The sequence below is a fragment of the Aythya fuligula genome, chromosome 1 (assembly GCF_009819795.1).
Source record: "Aythya fuligula isolate bAytFul2 chromosome 1, bAytFul2.pri, whole genome shotgun sequence".
Classification (NCBI taxonomy): Eukaryota; Metazoa; Chordata; class Aves; order Anseriformes; family Anatidae; genus Aythya; species Aythya fuligula.
In genome coordinates, this window is record NC_045559.1 from 80,203,981 (window position 1) to 80,231,918 (window position 27,938).

Genomic DNA, 27,938 nt, shown 5'->3' on the forward strand with positions numbered 1-27,938 from the left:
AAATCTGTACTTTGATGTGGCTTCTGTGGCAAGTCTTAAGTATCCAGCTGGGCTAGAATGTGGTAGATGTAGACAAAAACTGTCAATCTCCACAAGATGATTATCAATTTAAAAAGTTATTGTTACAAGTAAAAAGAGTTATTTTGCAGTATTGTATTTCAAGCAGTATGCACTGTTCCTGTTCTGGTGGATATCCCTGACTGTCTTCCATTTATTGTGTACCTGGGAAGAAAAGCCTAGGGAGAAGGTAGGGCAGCAGTTCTAGTCTACTTAGCCAGCCACATTCTCCAAGCTATATTCCTATATACAGATTTGCTATGTGCTATAGTCCCTGCCTGCAACCTTTTGGTTCTCAACCTTTTGGTTCTCTTCCTAATTTTTGTCCCTACCACTCATCATAGTTAAGCACTTGTTGGGCATATGGTTACAAGTTTAAGAACTTTCAAGAGTAAGAAAAAGGATAACACAGACAATGTGTTTTCACAGGTATTCACAATAACTCAGTTTAACTCAGTTCATTCACAAAGGAATTCATATTGTGCTAAGCCCCTCAGCATGAGCATCTGTCTTTGAGACTGCATTGGTGTGCTATAATTTATCTGCTTCATGGTGAGAAGTCTAAGGCGTACTTCATACTTTCTGTTGCTATAATGCCTACCTCCATGGTTATACAGAGAAAAAAAAAATCCAAGACTGGTCAAGTTGTAAAATGATGAGACCTCAGGGCTAGGAAAAAAAATCATATATCATTGCATAACAGTAGGTCAGGAGAGGGCTACAGGTATATCATCACTGAACATCACAGAGGACTTTTTAATGAATAAAAGCCATGCTTTGGTTTTTGTTTCAGAAGAGTTGGTTTTGAGCACCATTCTCTCAATAGGACTGCTGGATTTAAAAAAAAAAAGTTTTATTGCCTTTGTTTTTGCTTTCTGTTTTCTTTTAAACACTGGCCACTTAAGTATCTAAATGAAAATTGAGCTTTCTAGAAACCTAGTCAATCTACACTTAGCACTTGATAGCCAAAATGTCACACAAAAATTGGTAAGTTTCTACACAAATTGTTAAAGGCAATGCCTCTTGGGAAAAAAAGTTTTTTAATGCAGCATTAAAGAACAAAGATAACACTGTCAGAGGTACCAAAGTAACAACATGCCATGAAATGTTCCAAGGATTAATCAAAGCACAAGATTCATCATGCTGTTATGCCATTTAGCCCTACCTCAGCAGGAATGAAGACCTATCTGCTGGAGCAAAAGTCAAGAATATAGTTCTAACTTCATATTCTTTACCATTTATGCTTCTAAAAATGCCAGCTAGCATTGCTAAACTGCATTTTAATGAAAGAGAAACTACTTCTCAAAGCTTACACTGACTTCCAGCTCAGGTAAGATACTCATTTATGCAGTAACTACAAGCCACGAGGTGATGCTCTTAATCCACACCTCGACAAGAAAATAAATTTCTTTTTTTTCTATTCCTTTTTAATATCCCACAGTAGGAACATATGGAGAAAAGCATGTTTTGTAATAATGTTAATCTGGTGTTTGCAGCAACCTCACACACAAACTACAGTCTATAATTATAAACAAGTTTTTCTGAAATAAGACATTACCTTCAGAAAGTTTGAAAGAAATGATCTTTCTAGGATAACCAGTCCAAATAAATGGTTAAAAATCCAAGGAAACAAAATGAAAACACTACAGGTGAGCTATCTAATAATAAAATTATGTCATTGAACACCTAGTAGGCAATCCCACATCAAAATAATTCTTCAATTTTCCTTGATAGGCATATGCTGGTGCAATGCAGTTTTCCATTGTACACACACTCTCACCCCAACACATTTGTTCAGAGGTAAAACTATTCCATGTGTACATATTGACTATGAAGTGAGAGTGGTCTTCCAGGAATTTGTATACACACACTACAAGGATGACTGATGAATGTAATAAAAATAGACACCTTGTTACCTTGTATATTCAACAATATTAATACATGTATGTATAATCATCAAAATATTTCCATAAATGTATACGCATAAGTATTTCTTAGTAAAATGAATGGCAATCCATTTTCCATGGTGTTTTTGAAACCTCCATGGCTGGAAAACAAAAAGACTGGAGAGATTTTCCAAGGGATGTAGCTCTGACAGCATGACTAATTTATTCCTTTTTTTGCTCTTCACCTTTAGATTCCCTTAGCACCTCTTGCCATTTTTTCTCCATCTCTTCTTTGCAACTCAGAAAGGCATCTTCCAGACGCCTCATGGAATTGGCCAGGTCTGGGTTGGTACGCATTACTACCATGTCATATGCCATCCAGGTTGCCTGTACTTTAAACCAAAAGATATTACCAAGACAGGAATTTTCAAAAAAAAAAAAAAAAAAAAATAATGCAGTGGCTGATTCAATAAAAGAATAAAGGACGTTAATTATTATTAGATCAGACCTTATGTCAGAGAAGGCCTATAATAAAATAGCAGAAGCTGCTCACAGTAATGCTCAAAATTAAAAAATATATATATGTTTGGTGTTACTTTTTTATAAATGTCTCAAAATACTTCAGAATGGAAGCATACAGATGTAAAGTACAAAAAGGAAATGGACATTTTACCTAATGTTTACAACAAAATGGGTGATTAAAAAAGGTGTAATCAACTTTTTTAATATGAATGAATGAAACCCAAGAATTCTAGCTCCAGAGCAGTAACAGGAGGCTTATGTTAGGTGAGGAAAAGAAAAGCCAAAGATCACAGCATGGAGATGGAAAAACAATTAAGAACAACCTAACTAATGAGATCAGTTCTTAAATTTCATTCTTTCCTTTTTGTTTTACCATAAATTGACTGTAGTTTTCTCAACAACATTCCTAAATCATCATTAATTACATATAATCTAATTATCAATTTCCATCCACTTGTGTTAGTTGTACAGTTTCTGATAGAATTGTTGCAGAATATGAAGAGGAATATGTAGTCTTCTCCATACATAAGATTAAATTTGTAAAGAGTCTTCCAACAGGGTAATTGTCATGGATTGACTGAAGAGTTACTGTGTACTCCACCATTTTGCAAAATTAAATTTTAATTTTATGTTTTTATTTATGTTTTAATCTTTGTAAATTAAATGCCTTAATATTATTTTTGCTTTCAGCCACCACTCTGAACTAAGCATCATCTTAGTGTTAACGCCCGATTAGATTATTTGCACTCTTTTTCTCTCAGTTAAGAACGTTAGGGCATTTGCTGATGGCAATTTTTTTTCCAACTACATTTCTATCACACAAGGAAGTTCACAGCAATAAATGTAAATAATTAATAAATCTCCAGTGTCTTCACTCTAGTAGACAAATCCACACTGTTCTTACTAAAGACCTTTACCTGTCATTTTTTCCATTTCCTCCAGAAGTTTCTCTAGCTCTCTGTTCAGGTCCTCTACCATCTTTACCATATTATCATAATTTCTGTCCTGAGGTTCTGATCTGGCCATCTGCAAGGAAAGCAAGTATTTCATACTTTATTTTACTTTGAGGTGAGTTGATTTTGACAATATTGGAATACAGATTAATAAAAAAAAGTGTGTAAGTTTCTCCGTTTACATGTCAAGCCATTAAGAACCTGACCTGGAAGTTACTGGTTACCAACTGTATGTGGCATGCTTCCTTCAATCCATTTCAAAATCAGTTTAAGCAGAAAGAATTACACTGAAATATGCTGTATTTGTGTGAGGTAAATATTTTGGTATCTGTAATGACAAAGATTACCGTGTCAAAGAGATCATTAGAAAACTTTATCTATTTTCCTGTTACACTCGCAGCGTTTTAACGGCACGCCCGGCCTCACGGGGACGCTGAGGGCTCTCAGCGCACCCCCGCCTTTACCAGCTGCCCAAAACCCCGCGGTTTGGCCCCAAACCGCCCCGTGCCGTGCCACCCTGCAGCCACGGCCCCGTCCCACGGCTCGGGGCCCGCCGCAGCCCCTCACGGAGCCGCCGACCCCGCCTCGCCCTCACCCTCCCCGCTCCCCGCCGCCACGGGGCCCGCGTGCGACAGGGGCGGGCGGCAACGGGACACAAGAAAATGCCGTGCCGTCCTCCCCGCCCGCCCGCGGCTGCGGCGCCCGCGGGCTGAGCCACCCCGGTGAATGTTGTGGTTCGCGGAAGCGAGCGCTGCGGCGGCGGCGAGGTAGGCTGCCGTGGGAAGGGGCGGGGAAGGACACGGCTTTTTTTTGGGGGGGGTGGGCGGCTGTCGCGGGGCGTCCCGGCCGCCTCCCCTCCTGCCACAGCGGACGCCAAACGTAGTTGGCCTTCCCCGGAGGCCGGAAGGCAGGAGGTAACCCCCCTTCCCTGCTGCCCCGGCGTTTCGGTGTTGGGTAACCTCAGCTCCCGGGGGCTGTGCACCTGTGTGTTTGTCCGGCGCTGCTTTCCCATGTACTGCTTCCTCGCTCCGTGAAAATCTGGGCAGCAAGCATCCTCTGTTTGTATAATAATTAATGTGTGCACGCAATTCCAGTAGTTTGCGTGCCTTAGGTACCTTGCTAGTGCATAATACTAAATGGGCTGAAATCCATTTCCCGTGGCACTGGCAGACGGGAACAGTATGTTTTCAACGTGCCTTGGTTTATTTGTCATTCTTGCCTGTCCTTTAGGACACAGCGATGTGGTAGAGGGTGAATTACAGGTCAAAAAATGTGTTGTTAAATGGAAACAAACATACTTTTATGGAACAGTGTTACATTACGTGAACTTCTGTGATATACATACTCTTTAGTTCTTGTGAGGTCTCTGTTGGCATCCTTGCCAGGGAAGAGCCAGCTTCTCTGTTTCTTTTTGTGTGAAGTGACGCAATTTATTCAATACTTAGACTGGGTGTTTAGGCTATTGCACTTCTGTTCAACAGCTTCCAAGTTTAGCCAAGAGGAGCTGTTGTGTTCTCACTTGGAAATGTGAACAATGTAAAAATGCAGTGGCAAAAAAAAAATGAACTTAGGAGGAAAATGTGTATATTTAGCAGAAAGAACATAAGAAGCTGAAAGAGAAAAGGTAAAAGTAACTGAAGAATGTGCATGCCTATTGTGCTCAGGGTGTTAGTTGCTAAGGTCAGGAGCAGCAAGAAACCACACAAAGCTGTATGTGCTGCACCTAACTTCCAATCTAACAGTTTGTCAATTGATGACTACTGATTTGAGGATCCCAGTGAGCTCTCACTCTGGGAAATTATTTATTTGAAGAAGAAAACAAGAGAATCTAGCTCAGACGCATGTTATCTAACTTCTGTCATTTGACAAAGATGTGAATTAGGAGCTGGGCTACCCTTTATACCTGTCATGTAGGGAGAGAGGATTTTAGTGCTTGAACTGCTTACAGAACTGCCTATGACCTTGTGCTAACTATAACAGAGAGTCTGTGGCAGCCATACTCCTAACTTTGTTTTTCATCTCTGTCAAACGAATCCAAGCCTCTGGGCCTGGAAAATCTGCCAAAGAAGCCAAAGGGGAAAACTCTACCATAACCTACTGAGCTTAGGTACTTTGAGCATCTAACCATCCTTCAGGATCTTTCCTGAGCATCTGGTTTGAGTAGGGAGGGCTGGCCGCCAAGGCAGAGACTGTAAAACTGCAAAGGAAATTTCCATTTAGATTCAGGAAGAGAGTTGGGAAAGGTACAGTCTAGTTTGGCTGGAAAGTGGGTGGAAAATATTACTATTAGTTGTGCCTCACCTTAAATAGTGGAAGTGCTGGCAAATTACTGGACCTTCAACTGGCTGATGAGAATTAATCTTTTGATCATTTAGTTTTTATATGGAAGAGCTCTTTTTTTCTCCTCATTTCTCTTCATGTAATGCAGCTCCTCCTAGTCTTCATTCTTATGGAAATTTTTAATAACAAAAGCAGTAGGGATGAATTGAAAATCACAGTAGAGATACCATTTTCAAGAAAAATCAAGGCAAATGAATTGTTCTCAAGTCAGAATATCTTGTTGTCATGAGAGGCAGAGCTCCTGAGGCAGAAGTGACTTGGGATAATGATGGGAATGTTTCTTTCACTTCTAGATCATCTCTTCTGATTCTTGCCCTGCTCAGGGACAAATGGCTAGCTTGTGGAACCAAAGGAAGAGGTACTAAGCCTTTCAACCTCTGTGGGGTTCGTCTGACCAAAAGATCAGTCATTATCCATCATCTATGGGCATGGTTTTCAAATCTTACAGTAGGATGTGAAAGTAAACATCAGAAAACTTACTGCCTCTAAATTACTGCAGAAAAAAATGTGGATACCACAGTAAGATTAAACAAGAGGATCCTTTCATATGAAGCTTACTTTCTGGACCAGTGACAGTTTCTTGGAGTTTGCTGACTTTCTGGAAGTTAAACTAGAAAAGTAGCAGCCTGCTGAACAGTCTCATCACATAGGACAAAGACTGAATGGTTTGTGGCTGCATTGCCACTCAGTCTCAGAAGCATGTTGTTGAGGTTACTTAGCAGTTGTGTGTAGTTTGGATGGTTGCTGTGTGTGGTAAAGAGGACGTTTTTGTTAGCAAGACTGACAGTCCATCACCTTTCAGTGCACCTAGTCATACATAAGGAAAAAATTGCATAAGGAAAAAAACAGAAGGACATTTAAACAGGCAATGTTTTCGTTGTGGCTGTGCACACAATAGAAGACTTGTAGCAGAAGTTTGCTTTTCACAGGACAATAAACGACTGCTGTCCCTTACCCAAACAGGGGGAGGGGGTTATGGATCTGTGAGGAAGACTATAGTTTGAAGTCTGAACTCTGAACTGTTAAAACATCTTCTCCAACCAGTCTGACTGGCATCACAGCAGAAAGATTGACTGGGGAAACTAAAAGCAACAGGGGTTGCTACTTTTGCATATGCATACCTTGAATATTAACCCCATGCCTTTCCTACTCTTTATTTCTACAGGTGGGGGCTGTAGAAACTGTGGAACAAGGATCAAAATGAGAAAGACTATCACTTATTATATTCTTAAACAGTATGTTTGAATAGGTTCCCCCAGCTGCCCTTAGGGAAAGTGCCTCTGGAAAGCAACACATCTCAGTAGAGAGCACATTTAAATGAGGTACTATTCTTTGCAATTTATCTGCTTCTTAATGAGGAGTGAGGTATAGATCCTCAGATCTTTTACTTCTTCACAGAGAAAATACTGCTGACAGTCAATGCAAGGTAGCACCAGAACAGGAGGAAAATAGAAAACAGAGCCTCAGCCTATGGTCTGCAGCTGTAGTGATCTTTGTAACTCGAGAAAATTTTCAGTCTAGAGGATTTCTGCTGATTTCTCGGGGTACAGAAGTCCACATTATGTGACTATTTCACTAATATTATTTTGCTTGCTTCTGCCAGGCTCTGTAGAGATCAAGCCATAAAGAGATCCACTCCTGAGTTTAACCATTCTTTACACCTAGAAAGTAAATGCCAGGTGGAACGATAATCCCAGAGAGAAGTTTGAGAGGTACTGCTGTACAGATACATTGATATGCAGTTGCTCCTATGGATAGATTAACTACTGTGTTTCCCTATCTAAAGCTATTGCCTCTACCACAGCTAAAAACTTCCCAAAACTAATTTATACAGCACCAAAGTGTTAATAGGAATAAATCAGATCTGCTCAAACAGTTGTCAGAGATCATATGATTTTTACCTATCCAAAGCCACCAGTAGAGCGTCATGACTGTGCACTGAACTTTGTCTCTCAGTGGTAGGTCTCATGTTGTTTCCTCTTGTAATACAACTGCCTCCCACTTGTGTGAAATAGGTAAGCAAATAATCTTCTACAGGCTCATATAATCAGGAGTCAGGAATCTGAAACACAAGATGTTTTGGTGAAACACAAGATGTTTCGGTGATAGCTGAGGGCAGTCTATGAGCTGACAGGGGGAGCCTACAGCCCAGCAGCTGGGACTCAAATACACTGGTTGGTTGGGAAGGAAGTCCCCAGGGCAGAAATGCTAAGGAACTGAAATATAATGAAGAGTATACCCCATGGCTGCTCAGGACTGAGGGCACTGACAGAGCTGAACAGTGACTTCAAGGGCATGGTAACAAGATGAGATTGCAGGGTGTGTTCTAGAATATTAACAGGACTTATTGGAGAGGTTAGGATGGATTTTGAAGGGGCTTTGTAAGTGCGAGTCATTGTCAGGGCTGTGTGGGAAGCTCCAAGCTGGGCTACCGAGAGGAAAGGGAAAGGGAAGAGCTGAACAGCAGAGATGGAAAATGCTGGCAGAATGCATGGGCAGCCTGAGCAAGAGGGATACAAGGAGCAAGTCTGAATGTGAAAAAACCTTGCATTGCAGCTATCTGTTTGGGTATTATTAATCTTTTTTCCCTTTGTTCAGTTGCATGTTCTCTACCGGGTTGTGTTCCTGATAGAAAGCTTTTTCAGCATCTGGAGTTTTTTTAGGGGGATTGTCCAAATGTTGTGTTCTGAGAACCCATTTTATTTCTAAAGATGAACCATTAATCTGAAGTGTGCAGTTTCCGTTTGTTATGTTATCCCGTCCCTCTTGATGGGCGCTTGCCTGCCTTTCCAATTATGCTCGAAGGTCCCCGCCCAAGGAGTCTTTGCCTTGCCTGTGTCTGTCATCAGTGGGTGAGCAGCTGGTGTGTGCAAGCCAGGCAGACCCGTTTTACGAGTGTGTGCCTACCTGTCAGCTTTCGTGTTGGACTTAGGCTCCTACGATACCCCTGGGGAGACAGCCGAGAGAACCTCGAGGAGTAAAGAACTGCAGCTGGGCAGGTCAGGGGCAGGCAAATCAGTGAGGAGGAACTTAGTCATAAGAATTACAGCTGCACGAGGTAACCATCAGCATTATCAGGAGTGGCTTCAGACAAACAGGGAGCTGGCAGCAGGTGGGTTCCAGGAAAAGAGTACTGCAGGGCAAGAGAAATGGTGTGATTGAGGTAAGTGAGAGAAAACGCTGCTAGAAGACTAGCTGATGAATATTTAAACATTTGAAAAGACTTCTATTAACATAAATGTGACATGAACTAGGATATAACTGCACTGTAAAATTTATACATCTATGTACATCTGAGTGTGTTCTTACTGCTTGTACAGAAGTTACTTATACATCTCTGTGATAAAATCTTGTCATAATGGTATTGGGGTTTGAGAAAATAGGGTGATACCCTCTACACACAGGTTGATGAAATAATGAAATAACTTCTAGTCACATTTTAAACAGGGAGAAAATAAGAAAGAAAATAAGTACTGTTTAAAATTAGTTTCAATTCACTGAAATAATGCAAGGCAATGCAGTGCCCGTGAATGTAAATATGCTCAGTGCTCAGTTAAGTAATATGTGCCTAGGTGTGGATTCAGAATTGATTAGCATTTGATTTGTCACTACTGCTTTATTGTAAGGAAATTAAATAATCCTACGTGGTGCAGGTATCTAGCTTTTTTCTGTGTATTTACCTGTTTCCATCTATGTGTGCACGCACGTAAGCTACTTAAGCATAAAGACAATCTACATTAAATGCACCAACAAACACCCAAAAGTTAAGGACTTGTGAAGCTAAAGTTATGTGCACAACTTCAGCTAAATTTCCATATGGCTGTGTGTCTATGAAAGCAGGTTCACATCGTTTCTTAAGCCATTATGCAGCAACATGATATGCAGTATTTTTATCATGCAGTGGTTTTTTACAACAAGAACTACATGTGCATTGATCCTTTGAAAAACTCTCAACTCTTCTAATGCCCTGGTATGGCTTTTTCTGTCACAATATTTCACAATATCTGTATTAGGTTTGTACTAGGGTTTGGGTACAGGTTTAGTGCTTGCAGCTACTACCAAAATCAGTGAAAAACATACAACATGGCTGGTGCTTTCAAAAGTAGCCTGTGATTTTGGAACTACAAAAAGGAAGGTCATGGGTAAATGTATGTTTGCGAACCTGGCCTCTAGGCGTTTCATATTCTTTCTCACTAATGGCTTCAGGTTAATGTATTTGTTACTTTATTATTATTATTATTTTATTTTATCTTTTATTTTGCAGGCTACCTATGAGGAATATTTTTTGTGGCCTTAATAAAGGGGAGTGTGATTAAAATGTATGTTAGTATTTCAGAAACTATATGAGGGCTTATCTGTATTAGAAAAAATATTTTTGTCTTAATCACCATTTAGTTTCTGTACTGTTTCACACTTCTCTGCTCAGGACTTCCTCATGATGTACAAATAAATTCATTTTTTTTGTGAGATGATCTGAGTTTAAGCAAAACTTAGCACCATAAGATCTTGCATATCTCCAATGACATGGTGCCGGTTTGGACTGATCTCCTTAGGATAAAAGCACAACAGTGCAGAGTCCTCTTCACTCATACTTTTCAGTGCAGTGATGACTGCTGACTTCGCCTGTTTTTTATGCTCCCTTGAAAAGGAGCCAGGTTTGCCCTAAGTGATCCACCTGCCCAGGTAGTAGCATGAACCTTGTTATTTGCTTTTTTTTTTTTTTTTTTTTTTTTTTTTCCCAATGGTATATCTCTTCAGAAGTAGTCATCCTGATTTTCTGTAACTCCTTAAAATACTTCAGTAGCAGCTAGCCTAGATTTGATGTTCAGGTATTGCTTCTAATTTTGGACCAAGAGAAAATCTTGAGTCACTGTATGGGATTTTTTGAAATACTTTGTTTTTTTATAGAGTGTTACAGCTGCCACCTGATGCAAAAGTGAGTTAGAATACCAATCTTTATAGCTGAGAAATTATGACAGCGAGTGCAGCAAGCCACAGGGCATTATCAGTAATCCCTGTTTGGGACAGAAGTGAGGTGGCTCTGGTATGTTATGACCTGTACTGACCAGTCAGAATTTCCCATTCTACACGGCAGGAGATGCTGCTCAGATTAAGTAGCTCAGAGGTGCCTTATGGTGAGATGGCTCAGTGGGTCAGGGAAGCCTTGCAAAAACGTCATGATCTGCCTGGCTGTTGGAAAAGTCACTAAAGTCTTCTGAAGGCAGAAGGGACAGGACATGCAGGCTAACAGGTGCATAGCTTTTTGTAGACGTGAAAGGCATCACGTTGTTCAGTTTGAGACCCGTGGGAGCTGTTTTTTATTTGTTTTGGATACTACTTTTATGTAAAATGGTGGACGCTGCTGGGAAGAAGTCTCTATTTCTCTGCTTGCTTTTCTGTGGTATTTTTCTTCTCCCTCTCTCACATTCAGTGTGCACAGCTGTCTGGCTATCTGGAGCCCAGACACTGTGCTTTCACTGCCATTTTGGTTCCTAGTAGCTCCCTTCCTTTCCAGCTGCATGACCTGAGTTGCGTGCTTGCACACATAATGTCTGTCATAGCCTTGACTGGTAGCAATGTTCAAAGGTCATATAAAACAGAAAGAAAATAATAAAAGCAGTACAGAACTGGAAAAGCTTGAGTATAGATCTGCTGCTGCAAGGAATAAAATAGGAGGCATTATGGATAAAGGATTTATTTTGTCTTTTATCAGTCAGGCTATTTAGTATGCTAGATTGAGGAGAATAATTACTCAGCTGTTCCTTACCTACCTGCAGTCATATTACAGTTGGTCCTTGTGATGAGCGCAAGAAAAACGTTTGGAAGCATATTCTGATAATAAAGTGGTGTGCAATTATGCAAGTCAGGAAGTCTGATGAAATGTTAACTTCCACATCAGCTCATAGCACAGTTTAAAAGTTTTAATGAAGATCTGAATTAATCTTAGCCTTTAATTTTATCATATTTAATTAATTTAATCACCTGTTCCTTTAGCCAGAATAGCTAATCAGTACACATGGATTTGTTTCAACAATGGGAACTGATGTTGCAAGTCAGATACATTCACTGGCAAACTGTGTATCATGAGTACATGCAGCATCTTATTTTCCTGAATGTGTCAGCCAGTTTGTGTGCACAGTTCTCAAGCCAGTTATTCCCATATATTCCATTGACATATAAGACTTTATGTTTTTGTTACTTCTCAGTCTTCACAGCAATGTCTGTCTCTTAGGCTTCTTGACTTTTAGGTGCTGGCACTTAAATAAGCGTAAATTGAGCCTGATGGAAAAATGCAAGGGAAGATTATTTATTTTTGGGCAATCACCTGCTCAATTCATTTTACCACATTGCCCTGTAAATGCTTGTGCTAGCACTAGAGGGACAGCATGAACATGGGAATGAATGACAGGGAATGGAAAAATTTGTAGCAGGGCTTATGTTGGCATACAGTGCCTGTGGCTTGGTGCTGACCCAGGGAATGGTGTCATGATACAGCTTTAGACAAAATAGCCATTCAATATTCTGGGTAGTGGAAGATCCCTTTTCCCTGTTCCTGCTTCTGGATGTATGCTCTTGCCACTTCCTTGAGCCTGTGTTGGCACTTGTTAAATTGCTTGGTGAAGTAGTACCACACACAAAAATGGTAGGAAAGTACCGTGCCTAAGGTCTAAGGGCAGCTACTTTTGCTATGTCTAGCTACCACAGTCTTGATTATATATTTATCTTGGATGTGGGGTTTTGGATTCAAGTATTGGCTGAAGAAAGGCTTGATTGTTGTTGTTAGGGTTCACATGGAGCCATGTTGTATCTGAACGTGGTTTGTAATACATTGAGCATTACTCTTACAGGCGCTAGCAAAGCTGTATTTCCTTTTGCCACAGCAAAAGCTCCCATGTTTCATCAGATCTTTTCAGTAAAACTCCTGTCCCCTTTTTCTGAGCCCTTATCAGGGAAACGGGTGCCTTTTCAAAACTTGTTTACCGAGAACTTCACAGCCTCTTGTTGCTTCCATTCAGTTCCTTGTGTTGAGGAGCTTTGTTGAGAAAAGCTAATCTGCATTCTGGTCAATGTATCAAGGGGAAGGTGTCTTTCAGGAAGTCTTGAGAGCCTGAAACTGCACAGAAACATATCGCTGTTACCTTGATCTTTGGCATTCTGAAGGAAGAGTGGCCTGGTACTGTGGTTGTTACCTACCATGTTTTATTTTTATATTTCATTACCAATTAGTTTTCTTGTATAAGGTGTACAAGCACAACGGCACATCAGATCTGGTGGAAAAAAAATGCTTGTGGTAGGAAAAAAAAAGGAAATTCAAGGATTTGTGTAAAAAAACAAAAACGACAAGTTTGTTGAAACAAGCAGAAGGAGAAGGAAATCAGAATAAACTGAAAGTCTAGATAGGCTCAGGCAAGGAGAAGCAAATGTATTTTTAGAAGTAAGCAATGAAGAGAAATGACAATCCAAGAGTTCCAGGTAGTAGATTTTAGTATATGCAAAAGAGTACTAAAAAAAAACAACAGTGGAATAACTAAACTGATATTTACTTGTGATTGCACAAATTGTCCAATACAAATTCTAAATTGAAATTATGCAGGATAAGTTTTCCAGGTGCTCATGATTGAAACAACATAGTCTTGGCACAACATAAGACAGACAAGGAAAAATACAGTTCCAATAAGGTATAGGTTTTGGACCTCTTAACATATTTTCGTTCCCTGTATCCTTGCTTTATGCTGGAAAACTGACTTCATATATTAAAGTAAATATTTGAGCACTGTCTGTATGCTTTCTGCTCTGTGGTGACAATGCACCTGTAAATTTAAAAATGTTGGTTCCACATAACCTCAATGGGTGCCTTACAGGTATACTGTAAAAAATGTTTATTAAATATATAAGAAGATTAGATATGTGAGATGAGATCTGTGTATTTCTGAGTTAGCAGAACAGTCCACAAGAATGCTAACTCAGGATGGAAATGCAGGAACTGCAAAGTTGTTAATGTTTGACCAGCAAGCCGCAGAGCTAAGTACAAGAATTCATTTGTTCTTGGCCTGGAAAGTAGCACTGAAAACCTTTTCAGAATTATATCACTAAGTGCAGCTTCTTTTTCTACTTCTCTGAGTTTTGGAAGAGGATAGAGTGTGAATGGACTTGTCTACTCTGACTTTTACATTGGTAACACCAATGCATCTCTGTAAACAGTAGCAACCAGTGGGAGTGCCAGTGCAATTAATGCGCCAGTGATTTTATTTCTGGATTACATAGTTCTGCCTGGGTATGGTTAGAAAATGCATGTGCCGCCCACTGACATTGCTAATGGCAAGTACCTAAGGTAGGTAGGAACCTTTTTTACAGAAACGGGAGCAGTATATACATGGTTGCTGCATCAAAGCTTTTTTTCGTGGATCTTCGTGACCGTATGAACATGTTTCTGCATAAGTAACAGCTGGTATACCTGTGCTTATGTGAGCCTGTGCGTGCACCTTGTTTAAATATAAGCATGCATTTCTAATGAGCATCTGCATAAAGCAAAGCTATTGACTAGTGGTAAAATAGAGCTTGGACTGTTTGTGATTTAGATTATTCAACATGATTGCTTGCTAATTGTTCCTAAAGTCAGTTGTTCTGTGATGACATCATGTCTGTTCCTACTTGTCTTTTGTATCTGTGTATTTGTTTGAGAATGAAAGAAGCTAGGAATGTTCCTCTCAGGGTGATGCCTGTGTATTTGTGTGTAAGTATGCTCATGTGTTATAGCCGAGGTTGTTTGACTTTGTCTGCTTGTTTTCAGAGTTTACCTGAAAAGCTTGGAGTTATTTCTGTATCGTTGATATTTTTGTAGCCACACCCTGAAAGCAGGTGGATTTGCTGACATATTAAGAATCAAAGGAAATAAAAAATGAAGTAGACTTTTTTCAATATCTTAAAAAGCAGATATACTCCATTTTCCTCTTTCCACTGCATCTTTTTTACAGCTGATTAAGCATAAATTCAACCCTTAATTTTAAGCATGAGAACAAACTCTTTAATGTTTTATCTATCAACAAGTTCCATAAAGCCACGTTAGTATAAATAAGAATTCCATATTACTATTAGCATTTGTTGTTGCAATTAACTGCCTTAAACCCATAGCCAAAAAATAAATAAATAAGTGCTTCCAGGAAAAAAAGTCCCAATGTCTATAAAACATTCTAGCTGATACTGTTTGTGAAGCTAAGTCTTAACCTTTGGCAATAATATGAGTTGTGAAAAGAACTCTAGTCAAGCATGGCAGACATTCTGTATTCATGCTTCTGATTTGTTCGTTTATTATGGACCAGAAGATAAAAAACTAAGTAAATCTGGGATCTAAGAAATGCTAGGCTCTTTAAATATGATTGAATTAGTGACTATGAATGTTTGTGCATATGACAACCTTTAGACCTATGGGTACCCAATTGTTTGTGTAGCACTGCAGAAAAAAAGTAATCTTAAATTCTCATTGATTGTGCAGTCTCCAGTTCATGGGATTTGATAGTGGGTATCCCGTGTCATTCTCCAAGCCTTGAAGTCCCTGTGCTGTTTCTTCACACTACTACTGAATTTAAGGGGTGGAAATCTCAATATTCTTTTCACTAATTGTTTCCTAAATCATCCTTCCTCCTAACAAATTTCATTAATATTCTTCATGTCAGTGCAGACAACAGAGGCTGGAGATTCGCTTGCTTGTGATTGAACATGGCAGGGGATGTGAAAAGATTCACACGCATGCTACTGGAATGCAACAGCAATGACAAGCTCTGTGGTAAGATTCACAGATTCCTTTAGCATCTTTCATATGCTGAGCTTTGCTGGCCAGCTTTGCTAAAAGGGGACCAAGCTCTTTCCCCTCCTCCACTTGCATCCCAGCCCAAACAGAAGGATTTGACTGACCTTTCCCTGCATTGTCTCAAGGTGGAAACTTCTGTGGGGATTCCAGCCTTTATGGTGGGATTCATCTCACATAATTTTAGCTTAGAGTATTTCTACGTTGAATGAATCATAAAGGTGTCATCTTTGGAAACTGAAATGGTGCCTTGCCCCAGTGCAAAAATAGCACCACCCCCAAATCAAGAGAGTCAATTACCTGCAACATCCTTGTTAATTATAGTGTTTTTGGGTCAAATTCTAAACCAGGTGATCCCACCCTTTTTTCTTTAAAATGCTCCCTATAGTTTCAATGGAAGTAGTTGAACCTGTATAGCACTGATATTTAGATTTGTGATAGCACAGCAATGTCCAGCCCTTCCCATATCCCTTCTATCCTTTTGCCAGGGCCAACTATATTTCACTGGTGGGATACTTACACTCACGGTTACAGTTCCTCACCTCTGTATTAAGGCATCTAAATAAGTGACCTGAGGTGCAGGAGTCCTGAGGCTTCATGAGGTTTTAAATATTCAGCACCTTTGAGGAATAGGGTTGCAGCACTAAAAGTGTTCAGTTGTTATTCCAAGGAGCAGAGGGTGAACACCCCCACACACCTTTAGGGTTGAAGTTTACTGAAATGATTCATTACTGCTATGTAATACATAATTTGTGCATATCAGGTAATGCTGCACACAGTCCTTTTCAAAACAGTGATGTTTATGCCTTGGCTTCCCATTTTCTTTGTCTGCTTGTAGTTGTGCGTGAATATCAGACCGAAGTGATTGTTGTCCCAGCTCTCCTTGTGGGTTTTTTTGTCATCCTGCTAACCGTGATCCTTTGGCTCCATTGTCGAGGCTTGCGAACAAAGAGGGAGGGATCTTCAGCATCTGAACAACAAGGTAACCATCATAGTTTTCAGAGGAAAGCGTGTTGGTTTCAGTGGTCCTAAGTCAATCCATTTCCTCATTGCTTGAGCTGTTAGGCAATACTGTTTCTGAAGAGCCTGAGTGGTATCCAGCAATCTAGTGAACATAAAAATTGGGGAACCCTTATTTACTCCACTTGAGGTAGCAATAATGGAATTTGTAGTGCAGATGGTTCTCAACAAACCTGAAGCAACATACCGTACTGTGGTAACATCATGTGAGATCTGTAAAGTGTGCTTACGTAAGAGTCTTCACGGATGCTCATGCAAGGAGAGTTACACAGAGGTATGGCAGTCTTTTGGATGCAGATCACACCTAGTTAACTTGTTATATATATTGTCATTTAAGAAATTTCATTTCAAACTCCTGTATTCCACTTCTTATGGGGACGAAAGGAAATAGAATAGGGAGTGGTGAGAATGTGAGAAAAGGGTTGTCATTACTACAACCACATGCTGCTCTGTGGAAAGGAAAGTCCAGTTCTGAACTGTTCTTGTTTCTGCACAGGAAAAAAACATCTTCAGCCTATATTAAAGGAAATAACTGAAAACAAAGATAAGTTGTTTGTGGGAGCACCCTATGTGTGTCTCTCTCGTAACAAACAGTAGTTGGTAATAAAAGAAAATGTCTGTGGCTTCAGCACATGAGAGTCAAATACAAATTGTGTCTTACCCAGAAAGAAAGTTTGTACAGTTAAATACAGTACGGGTCTCCAGACTTGTTCTGCCTTTTTATCAAGTCAAGTGGGAGATAAAAGATCTTGAATGCCTCTGGGGCTGGGATAAGTACGATACACTAACATTTCTTTATTACATCCTGATTTCCAAAAACAGTATGGAGCAAAAATCAAAAGAACATAAAAGAAGACAATAGGAGGGGCATTGCCACCTACTGCAAAAGTTCATCCCTCTGGTTTTATGCATCACATTTTTTTGTTTTTGTCAGTGAATGACAGGAACCAGCAAGAATCAAGCTCACCTAAGAACCAGTATATACAGATGAGTGAAACAACTGTGGAGAACCTGCTAAATTCTGCATCCCTGACTCTGAAAGAACTGGAGATACCACGAGAGAAACTCTTACCAGGCACCTTGCAGGTGATAAAACATGGTCGGTATGGGAGCATCTACAGAGCAGAACTGGAAACTGGAAACCCTGGGAAGACTACAACTGTCATATTGAAAGCCTTACAAGGTAAGGCACATGGCCAGAAAGCATTTTGTTACAGATCTGTGTATCAAAGACATGACGTTGGTCAGAACTTTGCAGTCATTACTAGGAGAGATAGAGCTGTGTGCAGTAACATAGCTAGTCATAGTAGCATTTTGATTGGACCAAAGAAAACTGCAGTCATGTTGATTTTTAAGTTACTTGCCCTTTTCTTTGCTGCCTCCACGTGGTGCTAGACTGGGATTTCTTTGATTCTTTCAGATCTGGCTGGTCTCCAGGAAGTAAAGGATTTCCTGGGAAGGATTAAATTCCATCAGAATCTTGGCCATCATGAGAACCTGGCTGAATTAGTTGGATGCTGTGTAGACCGGTTCCCACTTTATATGATCATGGAAGATGTGTCTCTTGGTGACCTGTTGACGTTTCTATGGACATGTCGGAAGGTGAGTCAAAAGAAGTGATGACAGCATATCTTCTTAAATTGCTTATGTGCATATCTATGTGTAAATCACGTAAGATTCTTTTCATCTCTCCATGCATCCAATCTATATCAATCTAAACTATTTTCATCCCCTAATAATGTTTTACAAAAGTCTGAGCTGGTCTATAAATAGTGTATTTCTGTATAGATGTGCTGTAGTTTGCAGAAGTTGACATTTTGTAAGTAGAAGTCCTACTTTGCAGGCCATTGGAGTTCCTTGAAGAGTTAAACAGGCATTCAAAAAAAGAGTGAAAATTGATACAGCTGCTTGGGTTTCCAAAAGTTTCAAATGAAGTCCCACTCCAAAAGCTTTTAAAGAAACAGAGTACTCATGACAATAGGGAGAAGGTGCTTGAATGATAACTAATTGATGAAAAGACAAGAAACAGAGGATAGGAGTGAAAAGTACTTACAGTGAAGAGGGGTCACCCATGAAGTTCTGCTGGGAAATGTGCTAGGACCTGGTGCTTTTCATTATATGTGTCAATATCTTAGAAAATGGGTAGTGAATGAGAATGAGGTGGTGACGGTTGACAATGACAACAGCCAGTAAGGGCAGGGGCTGACCTTGAGCAATTGCAGAAGAATGACTGTCCAATAAAAAGAAACAGATGAAATTCAGCATAGACATAAATGAAATAATACAGAAGCACAAAAGCAATCTTGGCTTCACATACATACTGATGGCCCATTGCTGACAAGATGTGAAATCATAGGACTGATTCTATGAAAACATATACTCCCTTGAAAATATTACCACAAGCCAAAAAAAATAAGCTAAATATTAGGACAGTTCTTGTCTAGACTTGCAATGCTCTGTGATTTCAATAGTGCAAGGGAGTTGCTGAGCACCCAGGCAATGCTTTGCAATGTCAGCACTTTCCCAGAGGCTGCTCTGGAGGTCCAGCTAGAATAAGACACTAAGCATGCTTTGTGAATGACAGAAATGGGAGATGTGCAACCCCTTGCTTCTGTGATTTGTTTCCTATGCTTTTATTTGATACTTCAGAAAATTAGAAAGCAAGACAACAAAATCAATGATGCTGTCTAAGCCTTTTACATCACACCCCTCTTACAGTGCTGTTTCCGTAAAGGAAAGGTTTGATGTCTGGATGCAGGACTCAAATACATACTAAGGAACTTTACAGTTGGAGGAGATGCTGACTCCTTGAGGGTGGAGAGGCCTTGCAGAGAGATCCTGACAAATTAGAGGGCTGGGCAATCACCAACTGCATCAAGCTGAACAAGAGCAGGTGCCAGATTCTGCACCTGGGAAGGGGCAACCCTGGCTATACATACAGACTGTGTGATGAGAGGCTGAAGAGCAGCCCCATGGAAAGGGATCTGGGGCTTCTGCTTGACAGCAAATTGAATATGAGTCAACAGCGTGCCTTGGCAGCCAAAAAGGCCAACTGTACCCTGAGGTGCATCGAGCACAACATTGCTAGCTAATCAAGGGAAGTTACCTACAGTACTTTGCCTGGTGCAGCCTCACCTCGAGCACTGTGTGCAATTTTGGGTGCCACAATAAAACAAAGACATAAAATTGTTAGAGAGTGTCCAAAAGAGGGCTAAGAAGATGATGAAGGTTCTAGAGGGTGTTGCATTAAGGGGCGTAGCTGATTAACCATTATGGGTCTGGTCGGATTCAAGGAACTGAACTATCATGGTCTGTCCTGGTTTCAGTTAGGACAGAGTTAATTTTCCTCCTAATAGCTGGTAGGGTGCTATGTTTTGGATTAGGATGAGAAGAGTGCTGATAACACCCCGATGTTTTAATTGTTGCAGAGCAGTGCTTACACCAAGCCAAGGACGTTTCAGCTTCTTGCTCGGTCCTGCCAGCGGGCAGGCTGGGGGTGCAGCAGGAGCTGGGAGGGAACAGACCCAAAACAGCTGAGCCAAACTGGCCAAAGGGGTATTGCATACCATCTGGGGTCATGCTAAACAACATATAGGGGTGGCTAGCTGGGGTGGGGAGGCTGGCTGCTTGGGGTTAGGCTGGGCATCGGTCAGTGGGTGGTGAGCAATTGCATTGTGCATCACTTGTTTCGTACACATTATTATTAGTAATACTATTATAATCATTATTGTTATTATTATTTTCCTGTCTTAATAAACTTTCTTTATCTCAGCTCACAGACTTCACTTTCCCATTTCTCTCCCCATCCCAGAGACGGAGGGGGGAGGGTGAGTGAACGGCTGTGTGGTACTTAGCTGCCAGCTGGGTTAAACCACAACACAGTCGTGGATTCACCAACAACATAGCACACCCTCACTCTAGCTGCGTTCAATGAGAACTATCACTGCTAGGAACAATGCAATTAAGTGCAATTTATTACAGCAACAGCTACACAGGTTCTTTGGATTGCTGGTGATAAATTCACTGTCTGCAAAAGCAATCTAACATGCATGAAATACACAGGTCCACAGCCTGGCTATTAACGCATTAAAAAACACAAAGACTCTAGAGATTTCTAAGTTTCTGCAGAGATACCTGGTATAACCAAGTCTTCAAATCTTACAATACGGTGTCCCAGTGGAGGGGGGAAGAGAAGCTCAGCCCATTGACTGATGTCAGAAGGTATCCTTCCTGATGGTATCTTCCCTAACATCCTCTTTCTCTTAAGCCAGTTTATATTATTTTCTATCTCTTAGGTGGAACTTGAGTGACTCTAGTCAAGCATATCTTGGTTATGACTGGTAAAGTTTTCTTGCTTTTGTTTAAAGGTATAGGCTCTGAGAAATTCAGAGCATGTGCTCAGTGAGGGGTGGTTGCACCTTGGAGGCAGGTTGCTTTGAGGATGGAAGTGTGTTTTGGTATTATAATGATATTATAATGAGCAAAAGTTCACTAGAGCACAGCATTTTGTCAAAAACATGACAGGTTGTTGTCTCAGTAGCAAATGTGCAGTTTATCGGTCTCAGTGTGCGCAAGAACAGTCGAGACCTCATTTTGTCACAGAGCCTAGCCGCGGTGTCTCCACTCTGCTCTATGCTCCACACTGTTCCTTAGAGCCAGCACACCAGGTTCCCCTAGTGCAATAGCATCTATGGTTGGAAGCCTAGGGAATGGTCAGGTAGTGCAGCTACACTCCACCCTGAAAGCTTCTTCAATTCTATACATTTTCTTTAAAATGTGAATATTAGTTTAATTTTCCTAGTTACTTTACTCCACAGAGGGCAAGACATATGAGGAGCAGCTGAAGTCACTTGGTTTGTTCAGCCTAGAGAAGAGGAGACTGGGGGGAGGCCTCATGGCAGCCTGCAGCTCCCTCACGAGGGGAGCAGAGAGGCAGGCGCTGAGCTCTGCTCCCTGGGGACAGCGACAGGACCCAAGGGGATGGCATGGAGCTGTAACGGGAGGTTCAGTTTGGACATCAGGAAAGGTTGTTCACTGAAAGAGGGGTTTTGCACTGGAAGAGGCTCCCCAGGGAAGTGGTCACAGCACCAAGCCTGTCAGAGTTCAAGAAGCATTTGCTCAACACTCCCAGATGTATGGTTTGATTTTTGGGTGGCCCTGTGTGGAGCCAGGACTTGGACCTTGATGATCCCTTCCAACTCAAGATATTCTGTGAATTAGTAAGAGAGGAATAGAAACAAAACATTGCTATGTTATTGTAGAAATCTGTCATACTCCCACCTCAGGGGCACTAAATTCAGAGGGATTGTTCTTTGTCTTGTTCAGCAGAAAGACAAGATGGTAACAAATAAAGCTTGTAAGTGCCATGGTCAAAACAAACAAGCGTATATGATTTTTCAGAAAGTAGGGGTTTGACTAATGGAATTCCATTCCATCAGCTAGTGCAGATACTTAAGCTTTATATTGTTTCAAGACAAGACTGAATAAATTCACTAAAGATAACCTGTTAAAGTTTACTGAACATATTGAAACCATAACCATCTCGGGAAGTCTTTAGACTAAAAATTGTTGGGGGTGGAAAACTACTCAAGAAAAGCAACATATGCTTACATTGTTCTCTCTCTCTCTTACTTTGGTATCCAACTAGGGTTAGTGTTATAGACAGGGGAGTAAGAGAGATGGACTGTTAGTCTCATCCCAGATATTCATTTGTATGTTACAGACATGCTTTTCTACTTGTCAGTCTAATTTGTAGTATTTAATTCACTCATATATATTTCATTCATATGTATTTGTCATTCTTTACTGGTATTCTGCCAATTTTTGTCTAACCTATTCATCTCTTCTCTATACTTCAGTTTACTCATCAGTCTCTAGTGTGCCAATCTTACCCAGCATACCATATATCCGTCCTTGTACCCCTATCTTTCAGTCAATTTACAATCAATCTATGAAATTAGTTGAGGGAGCATAAGATTATACATGTAAAATACTCATTTTATTAGATTAAAAGGAAACAAGAGGGCTAGAGCACCTGTCCTATGAAGAAAGGCTGAGAGAGCTGGGAACATTGAGCCTGGAGGAGAAGGCTCCAGGGAGACTTCATAGAGGCTTTCAGTACTTACAGGGGGCTTATAAAAAAGATGGAGAAGGAATCTTTTCTCAGGTAGATAATGATAGGAGAAGGGGGAATGGTCTTAAATGAAAAGAGGATAGATTTAGACTAGATATTAGGAGGAAATTCTTCACTGTAAGTGTAGTGAGGCACTGGCACAGGCTGCCCAGAGAGGTTGTGGATGCCCCATCCCTGGAGGTGTTCAAGACCAGGCTGGATGGGGCCTTGGCCAACATGATCTAGTGGGTGGCATCCCTGCCCATGGCAGGGGGGTTGGAGTTAGATGAACTTTAAGGTCCCTTCCAAGCTAAGTGACTCTGATTTTATGAAGTTTTTCAGTACCCTCCAGCTATGATCCAAGATCTGCTCTTTTATCCTAGGATGTAATGACAATGAATGGTATCCCCTATGACCTCACTGAGAAGCAAGTATATGAAGTTGGACAGCAAGTTGCAGCAGCTCTGGTAAGTCTGCTCACATTTGCTGCATTTTTTGCTTCCTGCACAAGTCTGCATGGTGGCTTAAGTTTTCTTAGCCTAAGCTGTGAGGATGTAGTTTGTTAAAGCTGAGCCAAATATGCTGGCATTGTTTTGGTAAGCATACACCTCTGTTCCGCACTGTGGAGGATGGGTGCAAGCTCAGTAAAAAAACTTCTGTTGATTAGAATTCCTTTTAAAATGATGAAGGTCTCTTCCTCTTCTAACTTTTTAGGCATACCTTGAACAGAAGAAATTGTTCCATGGTGACATTGCTGCCAGGAATGTCCTCCTTCAGAACAGCTTCACTGCCAAGCTGTGTGGTTTGGGGCTGGCCTATGAAGCTCATGCAAAAGGTGCCAGCTCAGTCACAGGGATGGTACCAGTAAAGTGGCAAGCACCAGAGCGGCTCCTGAAGAAACCCCCTAGCATTAAGGCAGACGTGTATGATTTTATTTTTGGACTATATATTAATCAGTCAGACCTGTCTCTTTCACTTTGTCATGTATCATTTCATGTCCTGAAGTTTACAGTAAGGCATACCTATTCTCAGTGCAATGCTCTGCTTTACATCTCATACCTTTTCTTCTCATTTCTGCAGGTCGTGCCTAGTCATTTGTATATGTTTAAGCTTGCTAGCTAGCTAGTATGGTAACTTAACACTGCTTTGTTTTCTTTTCTTGCAGCTGGTCTTTTGGAATTCTACTGTATGAAATGATTACATTAGGTAAGAAGATTTAATAATAATTTAAAAAAAAATACAAAAGGAAGTAACAAATTAACAAGTTAGAAAATCTCAATTTAAGAATGCAAAGTTGGGGCATTTAACTATACATCCTGTTTTTTCCCATCTTGCAGTGTCTCAATAGTTGCTTTTAGTCTTTCTCTCAGTGTGAATTGTGATAGGAAATGAATGGATTTTGGTATGAAGACATTCTTACACAGAATCTGCTACCTTTATCTCACGGTTTTCTACTGTTACTCCTTTCCCCTTCCAGGTGCTCCACCATATCCTGAGGTACCACCTTCTGATATCTTGCCATACCTGCAGAGACGGAACATTATGAAACAGCCTTCAAGCTGCCAGCAAGCCATGTAAGCCACTTGCTTTATGGATAATTGAAAGTGAGATTTGCAGAGATAGATGGAAGTGGAACACACAAAACTGAATCTTAACAAAGATCTCTAAGTCTAGACTGTACAAAATAGAAACCTGATAGTTGAGGAGACTTGTTCTCATGCCTGCCACATCTTACTGAAACCCTGGCTGCCAAAAACTCTCTTACCTGCTTTTGAAAATTGCTCTTGTTCCTGTTTCTTTCTCTGCCCTTGAATTTTGTTGCTCCACTGCTTCCATGCAAGGCACTGAGCTATTCTAGAGTAATCATTCTCCTGTAAATCTCCAGAATGATCTAAGCATCCACAGGGGAGATCTGAGGCATCATACTTCCTCTTTTGAAGACTTTTTTTTTTTTTAATTTAATATTCATAGGCTTTTTAATCTATACGAATACCAGTTACTGTTTCAAAAGGTAATGCCAAATGTAATCTTTTCCCCTTTTCCCATACTCACAACTGACAACCTGGCAAACAACTGCAGGTCTGCCTTTGTCCTCACACATTATTATCTGATTGCAAATTTCACTGAAAGAACTTTCAATGAAGCAGAAAAAGAGGAAGCTTCTAGACATTCTAAGTACAAGATGATTTGACTGTAGTAAAATTTGGTGTTGGTGCTTTTAATTCCCAGCTCCTCTCTCTTCTTCATCTTACAGGTACAACATCATGAAGTCCTGCTGGCAGTGGAATGCAACTGACAGGCCTTCTCCTGCAGACCTGATTGAGTTGCTACAGAAAGCTGTAAAGACCAGCAATGACCATGCAGTACTGCAGGTGCCTGAGCTAGTGGTGCCTGAACTCTATGCTAATGTTGCTGGTGTTGCAATAGATAGCCTAGTGAGTGAATACACTGTACTCTGAAGGACCCTTTCCCATATTGGTAAAGGAGTCATCTCTGAATTTGCCCTTTCTAGACAGTTTGCAAGCTCAGAATGAGGTGTGTATGTTGTGAGGGATCTCTTTGTTTTTCAGTCACATGATATATTTCAGATCTCTGCTCCACACCTGAAACAATGAACTACTAGTAATAATAATATTAAATCACCTCATTGATACCACTTTGATAGTGGTCATTTGAAAGCAAAGTTGATCTAGGAAGCTGTAGCAAATGGTAGGACAAATTTCAGTTGAAGGATATTTTGGGAAATATATCCTCATCTTGCTGTCCTGTAAAACTGCATCATTTAGAATATGTTTCTGAGTTGTATTCAGAAGAGAAAGTGTCCTGAGGAATATTGTATGGGGCACAGTCCTATTAGAAAAAGTGGACTGAGTAGGTAATGTAAATGGGTAGTTTTCTGTCCATTACAATTACACAGTCTCCAAGGACCTATTGAAGTTAGTTGTATTCTTGCCCATTAAGTGTTCAATAAATGTCTTATAAATGGATAATGTTAAGTGTCCAATAAATAGATAATTTCAGAACAAGCTGAAGACTTGCAGCATCCTACAAAGCCAAAACTAGGTTTTTTAACCATATAGGATTCATGTCTGGAAGAAAAAAAAAAAAAAAGAAGAAGAAGAAAAAAGGTTATGTGAAAAAAAGCTAATCAATGGCTCTTCTGAAGGGGAGTATTCATCCTGCAGGAAATGTTCAACCATTAGTAGTACATCAGCATGGGGATGGTTATATACTAAGAATATATAGCTGTACAAAAGAGCTTAGGTTCTTTTTTTTTCCATTAAAATTTATTAATCCTCCCAAGACACTGTAATAGAAGTCTTCTCTTCTAAATGTAAAATAACATGAATAAAATGTGTTTGTTTGTTTTTTCCCTGTATGGTGTAGGCTTTTAACAAAACTGTTTACTTCCAGAAATAAAGGGAACTTTGGTTTGTCATGTACATACATCACCACTATATACTGGCATATTGCAAACTCCATTAAGGAGTTGCTCAGTTAGCTTTCTAGCTTGAGGAATTGAAGAATTGAAACAACTTTTTTTTTCCTTTTTCTTTTCTTTCTTTTTTTTTTTTTTTTTTTTAATGCTAAAACATGTTAAAAATGTATAATAATATCCTCTTCTCTGTCCCTCATTTGAGAAGAGGGTTAACACTACCTCGTCAACATAGGTTAAACTCACAATTACCAGTCAGTTGATATTATTTTTCATGTGTGAATAAACTATTCATTAAAAAACATTTGCTTGGCTCAAACCTTCCACACAAGAATAGGATACTCTCACAGGTTTTGCCAGCAAAAAGTGTGTGTATTGCGGATACGTAATACAATCTCAGAACCATGAACAGCATCTATAGTACTGCTGCAGACCCAATGAATAATGCACAGTTGTTCAGAGGGAGCTTTGTTAAATGGAGAGATAAATGTGACAAATGCATCACTGTTCTTAAGCTCCCTGTCTTGTTACATCACAAAAAGCAATGTTCTGGTTTACATGAAACCTCATACTTAATCAAAACTTTGATCAAGGAAATCCATGGGAATTCAGGATGATGAGCAACTTACAGCCTCTAAGAAAAGATCTGCTTTAGTTTCATCTGAGAGCAAATCTGTGCCAAGGCACTGTTTGTGAATTTGTCCACAGAAACACATACTTCTGATACATATTAAGGTCTAAAATCATTTACATTTCATTAAAGTGGCTTGAGTCTCAGCATGTGCATTCTTATGATGATTTGACAGCCTTTTCCCCAGGTTAGTTCATACAGGTTTGGAAGTTACTGACTCTAAATCTGATTGAGTTTCATAGTGGAATAGATGAATTAAACATGCGTAGATGCCCTGCAGTTCATGATAATTAAAATAGTTTATATAGAAACCTTTTCCTCATGTCAGTCTCCATTCTTGCATGGGATTTTTAGGATCAGCATAGACTCATGCATGAATTCCTTGTTAGTGAAACCACTGAGGTCTTTGTGAAAATCTTTTACAGTTGTTAAGTGGAGAAGAATGGGTTTGTTCCCATAGAAAATATTGACTTTTTCATATTACACTGTAATTTTCCCCAAGATAGCAGAATTGTCTGCTTAATTCAGTCAGCCCCTGCTTTCTTAGTGTGAAATGCAGCCACAGAACTGGAAGAATGGACTTTGCTCCTGAACTTTAACTGTCAGATTCACAATACTTCCATCGGACAAGTTGCTGTTACTGAGAAAGCATGACTTTGATGTTACTGAGAATGCATGAGCATCAGGACAGTAAAAGTAGCTGAAAGTTGTATTACATGAATTAGAATTGGTTGAGTTCATTTATCTGGATTTATCACCCAATATACTAAGGCTTTGTCTACAAACCATCTCCCACCATTTGGCGTCTCATCTCCAGAGATACCGTATGTGTACACTGTGGAGTGGGAGGCAACACAACCCCCCAACCCCCCCACTCCCCTTAGTACTGGAGCTAGAGGCTGTGGTACCATGACAGTGAGACACTGTCTGAGCAAATTAGTTCTGATGAACAGTAGTGTATGTTAATCTGAATGTGGCACCTCCACAGTAACCCTGTGGTTTGATGTCAATCTCCATTCCCACCCTGAGGATGATTCCCCCTCAAACAGTACTTTTCTGCCTGACTGTGATGCCTGTAGAGGAAAGAATGACATTGGATAGTACTTTTGAGGAATGTTTTTTGGCATGGTTATTCTTTTAAATTAAATGTTCAAAAAAAAAAAAAAAAAAGTTAAA

The 27,938-nt window shown here is 40.1% G+C and overlaps 2 protein-coding genes across 2 annotated transcripts; one reads left to right on the top strand and one right to left on the bottom strand.

The window, feature by feature from the left end:
* Window positions 1-1,686: 1,686 nt before the first annotated feature.
* Window positions 1,687-3,491, bottom strand: SYCE3 (synaptonemal complex central element protein 3). Its single transcript, XM_032204694.1, has 2 exons — window positions 3,383-3,491; window positions 1,687-2,335 (listed from the first exon to the last, which is right to left on the bottom strand). The coding sequence occupies exons 1-2, from the start codon at window positions 3,489-3,491 to the stop codon at window positions 2,166-2,168; spliced, it is 279 nt and encodes a 92-aa protein (XP_032060585.1). The 3' UTR covers window positions 1,687-2,165.
* A 638-nt stretch (window positions 3,492-4,129) lies between these two features.
* Window positions 4,130-25,993, top strand: STYK1 (serine/threonine/tyrosine kinase 1). The gene is made up of 10 exons (XM_032199989.1): window positions 4,130-4,185; window positions 15,433-15,542; window positions 16,402-16,545; window positions 17,518-17,766; window positions 18,004-18,185; window positions 23,079-23,162; window positions 23,410-23,618; window positions 23,861-23,901; window positions 24,173-24,269; window positions 24,950-25,993. The coding sequence occupies exons 2-10, from the start codon at window positions 15,476-15,478 to the stop codon at window positions 25,152-25,154; spliced, it is 1,278 nt and encodes a 425-aa protein (XP_032055880.1). The 5' UTR covers window positions 4,130-4,185; window positions 15,433-15,475; the 3' UTR covers window positions 25,155-25,993.
* Window positions 25,994-27,938: the final 1,945 nt, after the last annotated feature.